At 45.0% G+C, this 19270-nt stretch overlaps 1 protein-coding gene across 1 annotated transcript; it reads left to right on the forward strand.

Annotated features, from left to right (window-relative positions):
* Positions 1–213: 213 nt before the first annotated feature.
* On the forward strand, positions 214–6735 carry LOC115139535 (zinc finger protein 664-like). The gene is made up of 2 exons (XM_029677034.2): positions 214–804; positions 5079–6735. The coding sequence occupies exons 1-2, from the start codon at positions 441–443 to the stop codon at positions 5960–5962; spliced, it is 1248 nt and encodes a 415-aa protein (XP_029532894.2). The 5' UTR covers positions 214–440; the 3' UTR covers positions 5963–6735.
* The last annotated feature ends 12535 nt before the right edge of the window (positions 6736–19270 follow it).

Genomic DNA, 19270 nt, shown 5'->3' on the forward strand with positions numbered 1-19270 from the left:
ACTTGTTGCTCGTTGTATGTGTAGATATAATATTCATATTTAATAGAGAGAAAAAAACGTTTCCCTAAACTGCTTTATAATATTATAATTCAATGAAGAAGAAGAAAAAAAAATCCCTCCTCAACTGCGTTTACTCCTTCCAGACAGCAGATGGCGATATGTTTCTTTCAGGCGATGTTTCTAGTGTGACGTATAATCTAGTGGACGGAACGCTTCTTCAACACCTGCAGCCACCTCGGTAGCTCGCTAGCCAACAAAGTCGGAACAGTCAAGTTCTTTAGACAATTTCGTGGTTCATTTTCCACAATGATTTAAACATACTTATGTGGAAACTACTAGCTACCCCATTTAATTTAATATTTAAGTTGTAAGTCAACTAGCTGGCTGGTTAAGTTAGCACTAGTCTAGTCGCTAATGCTAACTAGCTAACATCCCCGAACATGAGTTCACTAAGCTACTCTCCTCCTGCTAAAGAAGAGAGGATCTGCTGGACGGAGAAAGAAGTTCTCGTGAAAGAGGAGGAAGAAGAAGAGGCTGTTACAATACAAAAACAAGTAGAGGGTGAGGCTGTTACAGTGAAAGAAGAAGAGAAAGACGTTACAGAGAAAGACGCCTTCAGAGTGAAAGAGGAAGGGGCTGTTATGGTGAAAGAAAAGGAGGAAGATGCAGTTTTTGGAATGGAGGATGAAGTGAAAGAAGATGAAGACGTTTTTGGAATGGAGGATGAAGAGGGGGAGATTACTGTCACATTAGAGGAGGACGAAGAAGAGAAGACTGGAGAACTGATTAACACCAGTAAATACAGTGAGTACTATCTTATAAAACAGGGACATTGATCTGATTAACACCAGTAAATACAGTGAGTACTATCTTATCAAACAGGGACACAAACTCTGCAGTTGTTGAACTAATGTGTGATTTTTAAAGGGGCATTCCACACTTGAATATGTTTTTGTACTGTCGGAATTGTTCATGACGTCCTCCAGTGATTTTTAACTTTTCCTGTTGAAAAGTGATATATAAATACAGTAAAGTATAAACACACTAAAGGGAAACAAATAAATGTTTTGAGCAAAATAGTGTTTTTTTTTAGACAACTGCAAACTTGAAGGAGTGAGTGATGTCATAGTAAGGCCTTCAAGGAGTTGGCTTAATGGGAAATCGTGATGTCATCCAATAGGCGACAGATCTTAATGTGAATATTCATTATTCTTTTTCAAATCCTAACTGTTCTGTCAAGTTAGTTGTTGATCATTACTAGAAAGCTATTTTCAATTCTTGCCATAGACTTTCAAGACGATTTATGTCCAAACTGTAACTGGTTCAGGTTATTGTCCTGTTAGTACAGTTTTTTGTATTCAGATCTCTGAAATACTCTCTAACTACGTAACATTTAGTGTCTCCTTATGTTAAGCTGGGAAAACAGTTTTCATGGGCACAGAAATCCTAAATCATTCAGAGTTCGCAAAATTAAATGGTTCTAACCAAGAGTCACCGTAACTGTATTCACAACACCCAAATGGATACTGTCCTCAACGCGGGTCTTCAATAATTAGACATTCTTAATACTGTAGCTACAGTGGGGAGTATGATACACTGCCGATTTTGCAGGTTTTCCTACTTACAGAGCATGTAGAGGTCTGTAATTGTTATCATAGGCACACTTCAGCTGTGAGAGACGGAATCTAAAACAAAAATTCAGAAAATCACATTGTATGATTTTTAAGTAATTCATTGCATTTTATTGCATGACATAAGTATTTGATCACCTACCAACCAGTAGGAATTCTGGCTCTCACAGAACTGTTAGTCTTTCTTTAAGAAGCCCCCCTGTTCTCCACTCATTACCTACATTAACTGCACCTGTTTGAAATCTTGACCTGTATAAAAGACACCTGTCCACACATTCAATCAAACAGACTCCAACCTCTCCACAATGGCCAAGACCAGAGAGCTGTGTAAGGACATCAGGGTTAAAATTGTAGACCTACACAAGGCTGGGATGGGCTACAGGACAATAGACAAGCAGCTTGGTCAGAAGGCAACAACTGTTGGCGCAATTATTAGAAAATGGAAGAAGTTCAAGATGAAGGTCAATCACCCACGGTCTGAGGCTCCATGCAAGATCTCAACTCGTGGGGCATCAATGATCATGAGGAAGGTGAGGGATCAGCCCGGAACTACACGGCAGGACCTGGTCAATGACCTGAAGAAAGCTGGGACCACAGTCTCAAAGAAAACCATTAGTAACACACTACGCCGTCATGGATTAAAATCCTGCAGCGCACACAAGGTCCCCATGCTCAAGCCAGTGCATGTCCAGGCCCGTCTGAAGTTTGCCAATGACTATCTGGATAATCCAGAGGAGGAATGGGAGAAGGTCATGTGGTCTGATGAGACAAAAATTGAGCTTTTTGGTCTAAACCCCACTCGCCGTGTTTGGAGGAAGAAGGATGAGTACAACCCCAAGAACACCATCCCAACCATGAAGCATGGAGGTGGAAATATCATTCTTTGGTGATGCTTTTCTGCAAAGGGGACAGGACGACTGCACCGTATTGAGGGGAGGATGGATGGGGCCATGTATCGTGAGATCTTGGCCAACAACCTCCTTCCCATTGAAGATGGGTCGTGGCTGGGTCTTCCAGCATGACCACGACCCAAAACACACAGCTCGGGCAACTACGAAGTGGCTCCGTAAGATGCATCTCAAGGTCCTAGAGTGGCCTAGCCAGTCTCCAGATCTGATCACAATAGAGAATCTTTGAAGAGAGCTGAAAGTCCGTATTGCCCAGCGACAGCCCCGAAACCTGAAAGATCTGGAGAAGGTCTGTATGGAGGAGTGGGCCAAAATCCCTGCTGCAGTGTGTGCGAACCTGGTCAAGAACTACAGGAAACGTATAATCTCTGTAATTGCAAACAAAGGTTTCTGTACCAATTATTAAGTTCTGCTTTTCTGATGTATCAAATACTTATGTCATGCAATAAAATGCTAATTAATTACTTAAATCATGCAATGTGATTTTTCTGGATTTTTGTTTTAGATTCCGTCTCTCACAGTTGAAGTGTACCTATGATGAAAATTACAGACCTGCACAATTGGCAGTGTATCAAATACAGTTCTCCCCACTGTATTTAGCTAGTCATATGTTCAACTATCATCAGCTGATCGAGGAAATCATTTTCTGAATGCCAGTTGAATGACAAACATCATGACATGGAACAACAACAAAAGTGCTTCTTCATTCATTACTCTGGTAAAGACAGTTATGCCGTGCTCCATGTTGGATCCAACATCCCCAACCAATTGATGTTTATAACGTGTTATTGTCTGCTTGATTTACAGTAGGGTCTCGTTAGTCTGTTTGGACACGGAGATACTTAGCTCATAATGTGTAGAGAACTGTTCCTTGATGGATAGGCTATATTTATTTTATTTTTATTTAACCAGGTAAGCTAGTTGAGAACAAGTTCTCATTTACAACTGCGACCTGGCCAAGATAAAGGAAAGCAGTGCAACAGAAACAACAACAGAGAGTTACACATGGAATTAACAAGTGTACAGTCAATAACACAATAGAAAAGAAAGAAAGTCTATATACAGTGTGTGCAAATGGCATGAGGAGGTATGGCAATAAATAGGCCATAGTAGCAAAGTAATTACAATTTAGCAGATTAACACTGGAGTGATAGATGAGCAGATAATGATGAGCAGATGATGGTGTGTAAGTAGTGCTACTCGTGTGCAAAAGAGCAGCAAAGTAAATAAAAACAACATGGGGATGAGGTAGGTAGATTGGGTGGGCTATTTACAGATGGACTATGTACAGCTGCAGTGATCGGTTAGCTGCTCAGATAGCAGATGTTTAAAGTTAGTGAGGGAAATGTAAGTCTCCAGGACTATAGAACCACACACATAGCTATTTTCCTTAATTCAGGACATTTAGAATGACAACACATTACAGAGTAATTTAGTGGGATTATTCACAAAATTATCTGGTGATCAGGTTATGAAATGTCATGACAAAGACATTTTAGTTTCCATGTTTCACCTGAAATATTAAATGATTTATAGTCCTGTTGTTAGGTGAAGTTATGGGTTCTACAGTAGGTCTATGTTGCTGTTAGGTGAAGTTATGGTACAATTTGGCAAACACTTAGTGGACAAACCCTTATTGTCAGGCTTTTGGCAAAGCTAGCCAAATTGCATTTTAAGTGTTTAAAAAATAATAAGTATAAAGCAGTTGATTTGCAGCAATAACACAAACATTATATTAAGCAGGACATTCAAACGAGCCTTACAATTCTAATCCAAAAGTAATGTGAAATGCACTCATAAGCAACCTGGAAATGGAGGCCTATTTTGTTGTCAGCCTATGAGAACTCCAGTGAGTTTTCCCCCACGGTAGTGAATTAGTGAATAGACACAGAGCTTAATGTGAGCTTACTTGAGTAGCACTCCTGATCTTGCGATAATAGTGAGCTGTAATATTCAGAATACATTGTGGAAACTAAAGTCTTTGCTCAACATTTTTGCTCCATGCAGATATACTACATCCGTAACTAGTGGTTTCCTCATCACCAGATATACTACATCCATAACTAGTGGTTTCCTCATTACTAGATATACTACATCTATAACTAGTGGTTTCCTCATTACCAGATATACTACATCCATAACTAGTGGTTTCCTCATTACCAGATATACTACATCCATAACTAGTGGTTTCCTCATTACCATGGAGGAGTTTCTGCAATCAAATTGTGTGTGCATCGCCCCTGTGCCGCAATTTTACCCAACACAGAAAGGGGCCTGTATTGGAGACCAAAAGTAATCTGGCACACTGCTTAGGATTTCAAAAACTTTAATAACTTATTTCTGGTTACTACTAATGTGAAAACAAGACTAAATATAACTATTGTTGCTATCTTGACAGTCTTGTCAAATAATTTAACAGACGTCAATTGTTGTACAACTTCATGGGTATGCTCTGGGCATCATCTTTTACCTCAAATAAACAGTGGATTTCTGCTGTTGTGGGACTTTATCCATCTGTCTGACTTTGTCATTCATACAGGAGAGAGACGGGACTATCGTGGATCCTCTGGGGATCCTCAACAATATCATGATGCTGATGAGGCAGAGAGTCTCTCCAGATCAGAACTCCTCAAGAAACACCAGCAGAGATTTATAGGGAAGAAATCTCACTGCTGCTCTGACTGTGGGAAAAGATTCAACTCTTCATCAGACCTTAAAATACATCAACGAATTCACACTGGAGAAAAACCTTATGGCTGTGATCACTGTGGGAAGTGTTTTACTACATCTAGCTATGTAACTATACACCAGAGAACACACACAGGAGAGAAACCATATGTCTGTAGTCAATGTGGGAAGAGTTTTATACGGCTACAAACCCTGAAAGCACACCATAGAATACATACTGGAGAAAAACCTTTTGGCTGTGATCACTGTGAGAAGAGTTTTTCTACATCTAGCTATCAAATTATACACCAGAGAACACACACAGGAGAGAAACCATATAGCTGTAGTCAATGTGGGAAGTGTTTTACACACATCAAAAGCCTGATAGTACACCAGCGGACACACACAGGAGAGAAACCGTATAGCTGTAATCAATGTGGGAAGAGTTTTTCCACATCTAGCTATGTAACTATACACCAGAGAACACACACAGGAGAGAAACCATATAGCTGTAATCAATGTGGGAAGAGTTTTACTCAGCTAAACAGCCTGATAGTACACCAGCGGACACACACTGGAGAGAAACCTTTTAACTGTGATCAATGTGGGAAGAGTTTTGCTACATCTAGCAGTCTGACGACACACCAGAGAACACACACAGGAGAGAAATCTCTTAGCTGTAATCAATGTGGGAAGAGATACTCTGATAAAAGATCACTGATTAAACATCAGAAAATACATGGAGTTGTTTCATGATATCAATGAAATGATGTCTCAATGTAGAACCTAAACGTTTGCCCCCTGTTCTATTGATTTCAGCATGATATGGATATTAGCATCGGGACAAATCCAGGCTCTGAATTGATAAAGTACTATTTATAAGCTTTAACAAAAACTGACTAACAAAAAATTAGTTGTGTTACACTTACCACGTTGGTGACCCACTTTAATTAAAATGCAACACTTCAAAATGTAGCGAGCTGTTTTCTACAAATTGTCCTCTAACCAATGCTGTACACATTATTCTCAGATTCTGTGTGGTTTTTAAGCTCTTAACTCATCGATGTCATGTTGAAATCAATTATGACTGATAAGTGTTGCGTTCCTTTGTTTAGCGACCCCTACATTTAAATGCATCACTCCAAAATGTAGCTGACTGTCTTATGCAGGTTGTCCTTTAACCAGTGAGGTGAAAGATTTCTCCTTCCATTTGTTTTTTTTAATTGTGTTATTTTCAACATCAGGTACAACCTGATTTCCCCCCTAATTGATATCAGTGATTTATTGCTACTTGTCAAAACAACAGTGTTTCTGGTGCTTGTGCAGTTAAAAAGAAAAAGTAATATGATTATTGTGGCAGATGTTTGTGTATATAGCACATGTTATGTTTTCAATATATCACAAACTGTTTCTGCATATTGGTTATTGATTTGGACATGTTAAAACTGTGTTTTGTCATTGGGGCTGTCCCACCTAGCAAAATATAATTGAAAAGATGTTGAAAGAAGACCAATCGGTTGAAAGATGTATTTTCTGGTCGTTTTTTCAATTACTTGATATTTCATATTTACAATTTAATAATCATAATTATTTATGCAATCAACTGACCATTTTTGGGTACAATTATATTGACATTGTTGCCCTACTTTTATAATATCAGGGTTCATTCTCACATGTGCCAACCCAAATGTACTAGAGCATGACATTGGGGACTGGGCCCCGATCCAACAACATGTCTATCTAGTGAACCCTGAAAAGAGAGAGAGAAGCTCCGCAGTGAGGTGGAAAGTTACTACGGATATTGCAGGAGTTTCCTCTTGAAATCAGACATGTCTGTTGTAAGGACAACTTGGTTGCTGATTGTCTAAAGGGTGGGCAGTCAAAAAGGTTTGTGTTTTGCGTTTAGCCATTGCGTTGCCATGGATCCCAATTGATTTTGACTGCACGTTATTTTGACAGAGTTCTAGAAGCTAGTGAGTTTTAGGAAGATGAGAGTTCTAGAAGCTAGTGAGTTTTAGGAACACGAGAGTTCTAGGAACACGAGAGTTCTAGAAGCTAGTGAGTTTTTCAAAACTTGTGAGTTTCAGAAAGAAAAAGGAGAAAAAAAGATTGTAGAAAAAATATATTTAAAATGTGTTTTTGCTTGTTTTTAATTGTTGCCTTCCGTAGACACCATGTTTATATTGGTGAAGCATTGTAGTTGATTATAATGTGAAATGGAAGTTGTTTTCTGTTGGTGGTGAGCAAACATTTCCAACAAAAATATAGGATATATTTGTTGTCTTAAGGGGGAAGGTGTTACAGGCTTTGGTTTTTCCATTTATGTTTTGAGGTTGGACTTTAGCACATAGGAAAGGGGGATACCTAGTCAGTTGTACAACTGAATGCATTCAACTGAAATGTGTCTTCGGTGCATTGATTGGTTTCACCTCGTTAGTCAGTATGTGTTACACCTGTGCTGGCTTGTCCATCTCATTAGTGGGAAGGTGTTTCACCTGAGCTGGTCCAGGTTCTATGTAAGAGTGTCTGGCCCAGTGCTCCAGTTGTCTTGATAGAAGTGGAGAGGCAACATCTTTAGTTGCGCTACCTTTTTGGTCAAAGATGTTTTCTTTTCAGGTTGAAGTTTTCGTACTGAAGAGAGCTTTATTTTGAAGAAGAAAAAAAAATGAATCCAAACAAGCAAACCAGGTCGGTTCCGGGGACTGGTATAGCAAATACTGTAAGATTTTCATGGACTGAAAAGGAGATGGTGCCTTGGGGCAGGGAAACTTTTGGAAGGACCATATTGATGAGATGCCTCAAGATAGAGGTGAAGGAAGTGCTCTGCCTCCAAGGCAACCCAAATGAAAAAGGTTTTGATGTGACATTTTACAAGGAAGAGAAACATGATGACGTATTGAAGATGGCAAAGGAAGCGGGAAAAAAAGGACCCCTGTGCCATTATGCGGTGACCAGCCTGGCAAAGAACAACTTCAGGGTGGTCACCGTAAACATGTACAATCCGCATGTGAAGGATGAAGAAGTGAGGGCCTTTCTGGGGAGATACATGGACAATGTCTCCTCAGCGAGGTACCTCAGGGACTCCCTGGGTTTCTGGGACGGGAGAAGAGGTTTCCAGGCGTTACTCAGGGAGTCCCCGAAGAGTGAGGATGGCTACCTCCATCCTCCGGCGATGTTCTCCCTGGGGGCTGACAGGGGAACCCTATACTATGCCCGTCAGCCTCCATTTTGCAGGCGTTGTATGGCCTACGGCCATATCCTGACCTCGTGCAGCGCCAAGAGGTGTCGATTTTGTGGGTCGGAAGAGCACGAGGCCAAGGAATGTGACGAGCCCAAGGCTTGCCACGGGTGTGGCTCAAGAGCACACCTGTGGCGTGATTGCCCGGCTCGTCACAGGTCATACGCGTCTGCAGCTGGGGGGGGCGTCAGTGCCTGGGTCATGGGTTGGGATGGAGGACGGGGGGCGTCAGGAGAGGAGAGGACGTCCCCGCCGCCGGTGGAGATGGACCAGGGGAGCATCGGGTGAGTCTCCTTTTTTTTTTTGGTTTTGGGGGGTTTTATTTGTTGTTAATAATTAAATGAATAGTTCTGTTTCTTTTTTAGTCTAAATGTTAGGGGTTAAGGAATAATGTTAAAAGGAGGGCGTTTTTTTGTTATTTAGAGGGTGTGGGGTTTGATTTCTGTTTTTTACAGTAGGTTCACCTGAGGGATGGTGGGGATGTGTGTAGATTTAAGAGGGAGTGGGATAAGGGGGAATCTTTTTGGGGCATAGGAGGGGTGCACTCAACAGGAGTAGGGTTTTGTGTGGGCATAGAGAGGTTAAAATAGAGAACACTTTTGTAATAATGCAGGGTAGAGTTTTGGGGATAGATGTTAAGTTTAGAGAAGCTAGATATAGGTTAATTGGGGTGTATGGGCCACAGGTGGCGGCAGACAGGAGGGAGATGGTGGACTGTCTGGCGCCCCTGTGTGTTACAAACAGGCACTTGGTGATAGGAGGGGACTTTAATATATATTTAGGGGTAGGCGGTGATAGCAGTGCAGGTGCCATCTCTGGGCTAATGGCTTGCCATGGTCTGGTTGATGGTGGCCTGCACACTACTCCGGGAATGGTCGGTCCTACATGGCGCAACTCCAGGGGGGTTGCGCGGAGGCTCGACTACATTTTTATATCCAGGTCTTTGGGTCAGTTGTCTGGGCGGCTGTTGCCTGTTTTCTTCACGGATCACGACAGGGTGTTCCTGCAGGTGGGGTCGCCAGTCTGCCTCTTCGGTAGGGGGTACTGGAAGTTAGATCGGGATATACTGGAGGAGCAAGCTTTCGTTGACGCATTCTTTTTGTTTCTTTCGGAGGCTTGACGGCCTCCAGTCCATGTGCGAGGGGTGTTAGAGTGGTGGGATTTAGTTAAGGTGAGGATTAGGGCTTTTATAATAGGATATTGTAGAAGGAAAAAAAGGGAGGAAAGGAGGGAGGTGGATCGTATCCAAAGGTTAATTGAACTCGAGTACGAGGCAGGCAACCTCGGCGGGTCGATTGACTGTGAGAGATTCGCAGCCCTAAAGGAGCAGCTCAGGGAGCTGCAGGAGCAGAAGGCTCGAGCTTTCCTGGAGCGTGCGCATAGTGGCTTTCTAGAACATAATGAGACTTGTTCCTCTATGTTCTTTAAGTCGGTTAGGGCCAGGCAGAGTAGGAAGGTAATGCATGGAGTTAGGGAAGAAAATGGTAGTATAGTAAGTAAACCAGAGGAAATGGTCAGGGTGACAACTGATCATTTCCAAGGTTTATTTAAGGAAAGGGAAATAGATGTAGAGCAGGGAAACATGTTTTTAGAACACTTGTCCCGGCGGTTGCCAGAGGACATTAGAGACGTGATGGAGGCCCAGATCTCACTAGAAGAGGTTGAGAGCGCTCTTAGGAGGATGGGAAAAGGGAAGGTGCCTGGGATGGATGGGCTGCCGGCTGAGTTTTACCTCAAGTTTTGGGGTATACTTGGACCAGTGGTTCTCAAAGTCTTGAAGGCCATCCTTGAGACGGGGTCCCGGGGATCAATGGCTGTTGGTGTGCTGTCACTTCTTTATAAGAAGTGGGAAGCAACTGACCTTGGCAACTGGCGGCCATTGACCATGCTGTGCGTAGATTACAAGATTCTTGCAAAGGTTTTAGCAGACCGGTTGCGCACAGCCCTTCCCTACGTCGTCCACGAGGATCAGACGTGCGGGGTAGAGGGCCGCTCTATAAGATGGAACCTACAGTTGATCAGGGATTCCATCGCTTGGGTTGAAGATAGAGGGCTGCCTTTAATGGTAGCAGCGCTAGATCAGGCGAAAGCTTTTGATCGCGTGAATAGATATTTTCTATTCAGGGTGTTAGGTAGATTAGGATTTGGGGAGAAGTTTATAGGATGGATCCGTACTTTAAATGTCGGAGCGGGGTGTCGAGTTAGTGTAAATAGTCACTTAGGTGACGTTTTTGACCTCTCGTCTGTGGTCAGGCAGGGATGCCCACTCTCGGCTCTCCTCTTCGTTCTGTACATGGAGCCTCTGGGGGCTGCCATTAGGGCAGACACGGGTGGAAGGCTTGTTGATCCCTGGAAGTGGTGGGCTGCGTGTTAAGATGACGCAGTACGCCGACGACACTTCCTTGCTGTTGTGCAAGGACTCGTGCCTGACAAGGTCCCTTGCCATCTTTGGGGATTTCACCCGAGCGTCGGGAGCAGTTCTGAACCATGCAAAGTCTTCCGTCAAGTTTTTCGGAAGATGGCGCGGTAGAACGGATGTGCCTGGGGGGTTATCTCTCTGTGAAGGGGCCCTGAGGATTCTCGGGGTTCATTTTGAGACCTCCGGCTCAGCGACGCTAAACTGGAACATGCGTATCGCAGTGGTACAGAGGAAGCTAGCAATGTGGAAGGCTAGGTATTTGTCTTTTATGGGCAAAGTCCTGGTCCTAAAGGTGGATGTGTTGCCGTCTCTTTTGTATTTGGCATATATCTACAAATTGCCGGCTTGTCTGAGGAGGCCTCTAGTGAGGCTTGTGTTTCAGTTTATGTGGAGTGGCAGGGCACGCATGATCTGTCCCATCGGGGTGGGAGGTAGGGGGGTACCACATTTCCCCCTCAAGCTGGACTCAATTTTTGTTTCTTTCTTGTTAGCGGAGCTTGCTCAGCCAGTGATACACCCGTCCGGTTACCTCCTGCGGGTGTTCTTCTCGTATCAGGCGAGAAGCGTAATGGTGTGGTCTAACACGGGTCCTCGGGCGGAACAGCTGCCGTGGCACTTTGGTCATGCGGCCAAGTGGCTGCGTGCGCGCACCCCGAGGTTGAAGTTGCCCGAGTAGGTTTAGACCACAGGCACCTGTACGAGGAGGTCAGGCAGGCAGGGAGTCCTGCGCCAGTAGCGGGCATCTCGTCAGTGGTCTGGGAGGGAGTGCAGGCGCGGGGCCTGGACAACGGGCTCAAGGACCTGAATTGGTTGAGCCTTCATAAGCGCTTGCCGGTACGTTCCATCTTGTACCGGTATAGTTTGGTGCAATCCCCCACCTGTCCAAGATCCTCTTGTGGCAGGGAGGAGACTGTGCGCCATGTCTTTTGGGACTGTGCCTTTGCCGGACTAGTCTGGGCTAGGGCACGGGTGATGCTAGGTGTGGTTAGGAGTGATTTTGTTTTGACATGGGCTAGGCTAGAGAGAGGCGTAGGGAGAGCAAAGGGAACGGATAGGGACAGGTTTCTGCTCTGGCTTCTCATGAGTCTCTTTAAAAAGGGACTGTGGGAAGCCAGGAAGAATTTTGTCAAGACAGGGAGAGATTGGGGGGTGGAAGGGATAGTGAGAAGGGTGGAAGGTGATTTGAGGGGGAGGATGAAGAGGGAGGAGAGGAAGTGGGGGAAGCATGCGGCACGGGAGAGGTGGAAAGGGGGTTTAGGGCTGGGAGTGTTAGAGTGAGTTTGGTAAGGGGATAGATTAGGGAAGGGGAGATAGGGAAAGGGTTAGGTATTGGTTAGGTATGACGGGGAGGGACGATGCTCCCCTGAGGTTTGTTTTTGTTTGGTGTTTAGTGATTTGGTTTTGTAAATATAAGTAAGTAATTAAGAATGAATGAGAGATATGATTTTGTAAAGTGTGAATGGTATTGATTGTAAATAAATTATTTTAACCACCTTTTTGGTCAAAGATGTTTTCTTTTCAGGTTGAAGTTTTCGTACTGAAGAGAGCTTTATTTTGAAGAAGAAAAAAAAATGAATCCAAACAAGCAAACCAGGTCGGTTCCGGGGACTGGTATAGCAAATACTGTAAGATTTTCATGGACTGAAAAGGAGATGGTGCCTTGGGGCAGGGAAACTTTTGGAAGGACCATATTGATGAGATGCCTCAAGATAGAGGTGAAGGAAGTGCTCTGCCTCCAAGGCAACCCAAATGAAAAAGGTTTTGATGTGACATTTTACAAGGAAGAGAAACATGATGACGTATTGAAGATGGCAAAGGAAGCGGGAAAAAAAGGACCCCTGTGCCATTATGCGGTGACCAGCCTGGCAAAGAACAACTTCAGGGTGGTCACCGTAAACATGTACAATCCGCATGTGAAGGATGAAGAAGTGAGGGCCTTTCTGGGGAGATACATGGACAATGTCTCCTCAGCGAGGTACCTCAGGGACTCCCTGGGTTTCTGGGACGGGAGAAGAGGTTTCCAGGCGTTACTCAGGGAGTCCCCGAAGAGTGAGGATGGCTACCTCCATCCTCCGGCGATGTTCTCCCTGGGGGCTGACAGGGGAACCCTATACTATGCCCGTCAGCCTCCATTTTGCAGGCGTTGTATGGCCTACGGCCATATCCTGACCTCGTGCAGCGCCAAGAGGTGTCGATTTTGTGGGTCGGAAGAGCACGAGGCCAAGGAATGTGACGAGCCCAAGGCTTGCCACGGGTGTGGCTCAAGAGCACACCTGTGGCGTGATTGCCCGGCTCGTCACAGGTCATACGCGTCTGCAGCTGGGGGGGGCGTCAGTGCCTGGGTCATGGGTTGGGATGGAGGACGGGGGGGGCGTCAGGAGAGGAGAGGACGTCCCCGCCGGTGGAGATGGACCAGGGGAGCATCGGGTGAGTCTCCTGTTTTTTTTTTGGTTTTGGGGGGTTTTATTTGTTGTTAATAATTAAATGAATAGTTCTGTTTCTTTTTTTAGTCTAAATGTTAGGGGGTTAAGGAATAATGTTAAAAGGAGGGCGTTTTTTTGTTATTTAGAGGGTGTGGGGTTTGATTTCTGTTTTTTACAGTAGGTTCACCTGAGGGATGGTGGGGATGTGTGTAGATTTAAGAGGGAGTGGGATAAGGGGGAATCTTTTTGGGGCATAGGAGGGGTGCACTCAACAGGAGTAGGGTTTTGTGTGGGCATAGAGAGGTTAAAATAGAGAACACTTTTGTAATAATGCAGGGTAGAGTTTTGGGGATAGATGTTAAGTTTAGAGAAGCTAGATATAGGTTAATTGGGGTGTATGGGCCACAGGTGGCGGCAGACAGGAGGGAGATGGTGGACTGTCTGGCGCCCCTGTGTGTTACAAACAGGCACTTGGTGATAGGAGGGGACTTTAATATATATTTAGGGGTAGGCGGTGATAGCAGTGCAGGTGCCATCTCTGGGCTAATGGCTTGCCATGGTCTGGTTGATGGTGGCCTGCACACTACTCCGGGAATGGTCGGTCCTACATGGCGCAACTCCAGGGGGGTTGCGCGGAGGCTCGACTACATTTTTATATCCAGGTCTTTGGGTCAGTTGTCTGGGCGGCTGTTGCCTGTTTTCTTCACGGATCACGACAGGGTGTTCCTGCAGGTGGGGTCGCCAGTCTGCCTCTTCGGTAGGGGGTACTGGAAGTTAGATCGGGATATACTGGAGGAGCAAGCTTTCGTTGACGCATTCTTTTGTTTCTTTCGGAGGCTTGACGGCCTCCAGTCCATGTGCGAGGGGGTGTTAGAGTGGTGGGATTTAGTTAAGGTGAGGATTAGGGCTTTTATAATAGGATATTGTAGAAGGAAAAAAAGGGAGGAAAGGAGGGAGGTGGATCGTATCCAAAGGTTAATTGAACTCGAGTACGAGGCAGGCAACCTCGGCGGGTCGATTGACTGTGAGAGATTCGCAGCCCTAAAGGAGCAGCTCAGGGAGCTGCAGGAGCAGAAGGCTCGAGCTTTCCTGGAGCGTGCGCATAGTGGCTTTCTAGAACATAATGAGACTTGTTCCTCTATGTTCTTTAAGTCGGTTAGGGCCAGGCAGAGTAGGAAGGTAATGCATGGAGTTAGGGAAGAAAATGGTAGTATAGTAAGTAAACCAGAGGAAATGGTCAGGGTGACAACTGATCATTTCCAAGGTTTATTTAAGGAAAGGGAAATAGATGTAGAGCAGGGAAACATGTTTTTAGAACACTTGTCCCGGCGGTTGCCAGAGGACATTAGAGACGTGATGGAGGCCCAGATCTCACTAGAAGAGGTTGAGAGCGCTCTTAGGAGGATGGGAAAAGGGAAGGTGCCTGGGATGGATGGGCTGCCGGCTGAGTTTTACCTCAAGTTTTGGGGTATACTTGGACCAGTGGTTCTCAAAGTCTTGAAGGCCATCCTTGAGACGGGGGTCCCGGGGGGATCAATGGCTGTTGGTGTGCTGTCACTTCTTTATAAGAAGGGGGAAGCAACTGACCTTGGCAACTGGCGGCCATTGACCATGCTGTGCGTAGATTACAAGATTCTTGCAAGGTTTTAGCAGACCGGTTGCGCAAAGACAGCCCTTCCCTACGTCGTCCACGAGGATCAGACGTGCGGGGTAGAGGGCCGCTCTATAAGATGGAACCTACAGTTGATCAGGGATTCCATCGCTTGGGTTGAAGATAGAGGGCTGCCTTTAATGGTAGCAGCGCTAGATCAGGCGAAAGCTTTTGATCGCGTGAATAGATATTTTCTATTCAGGGTGTTAGGTAGATTAGGATTTGGGGAGAAGTTTATAGGATGGATCCGTACTTTAAATGTCGGAGCGGGGTGTCGAGTTAGTGTAAATAGTCACTTAGGTGACGTTTTTGACCTCTCGTCTGTGGTCAGGCAGGGATGCCCACTCTCGGCTCTCCTCTTCGTTCTGTACATGGAGCCTCTGGGGGCTGCCATTAGGGCAGACACGGGTGGAAGGCTTGTTGATCCCTGGAAGTGGTGGGCTGCGTGTTAAGATGACGCAGTACGCCGACGACACTTCCTTGCTGTTGTGCAAGGACTCGTGCCTGACAAGGTCCCTTGCCATCTTTGGGGATTTCACCCGGCGTCGGGAGCAGTTCTGAACCATGCAAAGTCTTCCGTCAAGTTTTTCGGGAAGATGGCGCGGTAGAACGGATGTGCCTGGGGGTTATCTCTCTGTGAAGGGGCCCTGAGGATTCTCGGGGTTCATTTTGAGACCTCCGGCTCAGCGACGCTAAACTGGAACATGCGTATCGCAGTGGTACAGAGGAAGCTAGCAATGTGGAAGGCTAGGTATTTGTCTTTTATGGGCAAAGTCCTGGTCCTAAAGGTGGATGTGTTGCCGTCTCTTTTGTATTTGGCATATATCTACAAATTGCCGGCTTGTCTGAGGAGGCCTCTAGTGAGGCTTGTGTTTCAGTTTATGTGGAGTGGCAGGGCACGCATGATCTGTCCCATCGGGGTGGGAGGTAGGGGGGTACCACATTTCCCCCTCAAGCTGGACTAAATTTTTGTTTCTTTCTTGTTAGCGGAGCTTGCTCAGCCAGTGATACACCCGTCCGGTTACCTCCTGCGGGTGTTCTTCTCGTATCAGGCGAGAAGCGTAATGGTGTGGTCTAACACGGGTCCTCGGGCGGAACAGCTGCCGTGGCACTTTGGTCATGCGGCCAAGTGGCTGCGTGCGCGCACCCCGAGGTTGAAGTTGCCCGAGTAGGTTTAGACCACAGGCACCTGTACGAGGAGGTCAGGCAGGCAGGGAGTCCTGCGCCCGTAGCGGGCATCTCGTCAGTGGTCTGGGAGGGAGTGCAGGCGCGGGGCCTGGACAACGGGCTCAAGGACCTGAATTGGTTGAGCCTTCATAAGCGTTTGCCGGTACTTTCCATCTTGTACCGGTATAGTTTGGTGCGATCCCCCACCTGTCCAAGATCTGCTTGTGGCAGGGAGGAGACTGTGCGCCATGCCTTCTGGGACTGTGCCTTTGCCGGACTAGTATGGGCTAGGGCACGGGTGATGCTAGGTGTGGTTAGGAGTGATTTTGTTTTGACATAGGCTAGAGAGAGGCGTAGGGAGAGCAAAGGGAACGGATAGGGACAGGTTTCTGTTCTGGCTTCTCATGAGTCTCTTTAAAAAGGGACTGTGGGAAGCCAGGAAGAATTTAGTCAAGACAGGGAGAGATTGGGGGTGGAAGGGATAGTGAGAAGGGTGGAAGGTGATTTGAGGGGGAGGATGAAGAGGGAGGAGAGGAAGTGGGGGAAGCATGCGGCACGGGAGAGGTGGAAAGGGGGTTTAGGGCTGGGAGTGTTAGAGTGAGTTTGGTAAGGGGATAGATTAGGGAAGGGGAGATAGGGAAAGGGTTAGGTATTGGTTAGGTATGACTGGGAGGGACGATGCTCCCCTGAGGTTTGTTTTTGTTTGATGTTTTTGTAAATAGAATTTTATTAAGAATGAATGAGAGATATGATTTTGTAAAGTGTGAATGGTATTGATTGTAAATAAATGATTTTAACCACCACCTTTTTGGTTTGCTTCCTGTCTTTAAGTGTGGTGTGGGTTTTTATTTTGTATGCCTCTTCTTGGGCAGATTTAGTGGGTGTCTTTTAGGTCCCAGTTGTTGTTACTAGTCAACTTTCAGTGGACACCCCCATAGTGTCTTTCAGAACCCCTCCAAAAAACCCACCTGTTTAGTTGTGGTTGTTAGTGACTCTTTGTTAGTTCCCTTTTCTGTTTGAGCAACATTTTAGATTTGTTTTATGGGGAACGTAAAAACAATGTAGTAAAACAAGCTTATATTTTGGGTTGGATATTGCATAATTTTTTTTTTGTTAATCAATGGCATTTCCTTAGAATGTTCATTAGTCTTTCAGTTGTTAGTCTTCTGTTTTTTTTATCCTCATGTTTGTTGTGTACTAAATATTGTATATTTTCATTGTTTTTCTCCTGTGAAGTCATCGCGTTCCATCCATGTCTGAAATGTGCTGTATAAATAAAGCTTGATTTGAACAAACAAATGAACCCAATGACTGATCAATCAAGACTCTTGCCAAACCAATGAACAAATATGTGTAAAAGCAACACATTTCTTGGTCCATCTTAATATGAAAAACGATCACTTTTCAAGCCTGCTGAAGGCGTGGTGGAGTGGTAAACACCACCCCCGGCTCTACCAGAGGCTTGAGGTGGTCTCCCACAGCTCTGCTTATGTCATGTTCTGTGGCCTTGCTGTTCCATTTCTTGACTGCCCCTGAAACACATTTAGTCATATTATATAAATAATTTAGGGCCGGTTTCACATACAAGGCTTAAGCTTAGTCCCAGGCCAAAATGCTTGTTTGAGCTGTCTTAACTCAAAGCAACTTGCACAGACTTACCTTAAAATAGTGGTATATGTTGCCTGTTCTGGACTAAACATAGCCGATTGCAAGTGGGCAGATTAGAGCTACTTTAGGTCTAAATGGAAGTTTCAATGAATCTTTCAAAGAGGCAGGTTTAACTTCTGCTTCGCGCTGTTTGTGAGGGAGCAAGGACTATTTGCAATGTCTAAATGAAGGCCAACATGCACTACAGAGTCCAGCCAGACCAGTACTTGTGGATAGGAGTAATCCATTAAATTACTTTGAGACCACTTTCGTATGCACAAAGAAAATGCATTGGAGATAATATCTCTGCTTGAGCCTAGACTTTCCTCTCTGTCTCAAAGAGGAAGGCCTTTACCCAATTCTCTCGAAGTTCTGATCACTTTGAGGTTTTTGGCATCTGGAGTCTTTTATTGTGAAACTGGCTTATTTGTGTGGTGCCAGTGAAGCAACCGTGTGTTTAATCGTTCACAAAGTCTGCAGGGCCATTTGTGATCTGAGGAGTCTTTACATCAAGTTTCCTGATGCTGCTGGCCAAGCCAACTATAAGTGCAATTCTATGAATATGGGCAGTTCCCCGGAGTGATTGGCTGGTTAGATGGATGTCATGTTCCCATCAAGTGTCCATCAACTCCTGATGCTGAGGAACACCGTAACCATAACAGCTGGTTTTCCATCAACTCCTGATGCTGAGGAGTACTGCAACCATAACAACTGGTTTTCCGTCAACTGATGCGGAGGAGTAACGTAACCATAACAACTGGTTTACCATCAACTCCTGATGCCGAGGAGTACCGTAAACATAACAACTGGTTTGTTGGCACAACTGCCATATTTCATCTCCATCCCAAAGCCCTTGCTTGGAAGTGTACTTGGCCAGACTGCCCAGAACCTTGCCCTCATCCAGGCCACGGTGGCAAGACGTGGTAGTGATGACACCATAGCTCTTGCTAGCATACTTGGGGTCCAACATGCTGTGGCGTGTCTGGGCTACAGACAGAATCTTGAATTGCTTTATGTGTATCCCACAAAAAAGGTTCTAAGCTAACTTTTTAAATGAATGTAATCAAAATTCCCGAGCTTAATTTCCCATGGAAAATTTCCGAAAACATTCTGGCAATTTACCGGAACGTTTCTGACCCTTTGCAACCCTAGTTCTAACCGAGAGTCACATTAACTTTATTGACAACACCCAAATCGATACTGTCATTAACACGGTTCTTCAATAATTACACATTATTCTTGATACTTTAGCTGTTTAGTTAGTCACATGTTCAACTATCATCAGCTGATCCAGGAAATCATTTTCTGAGTGACAGTCAAATGACAAACATCATGACATGCAACAACAACCAAAGTGCTTCTTCATTCATTACTCTGGTAAATACAGTTAGGCCGTGCTCCACGTTGGACCCAACATCCTTAACAAATTGATGTTTATAATGTGTTATTGTCTGCTTGATTTACTGTCGGGTCTCGTTAGTCTGATTGGACACAGAGATACTTAGCTCATAGAGTGTAG

The sequence above is a fragment of the Oncorhynchus nerka genome, linkage group LG13, assembly GCF_034236695.1.
Source record: "Oncorhynchus nerka isolate Pitt River linkage group LG13, Oner_Uvic_2.0, whole genome shotgun sequence".
Taxonomy (NCBI): Eukaryota; Metazoa; Chordata; class Actinopteri; order Salmoniformes; family Salmonidae; genus Oncorhynchus; species Oncorhynchus nerka.

What these genes read in the sequence shown, in the direction of transcription:
- LOC115139535 (XM_029677034.2), top strand. Translation starts at nt 441, where the DNA reads ATGAGTTCACTAAGCTACTCTCCTCCTGCTAAAGAAGAGAGGATCTGC. An exon ending in GATTAACACCAGTAAATACA is followed by an intron (nt 805 to 5,078) that starts GTGAGTACTATC and finishes TCATTCATACAG; the next exon opens with GAGAGAGACGGGACTATCGT.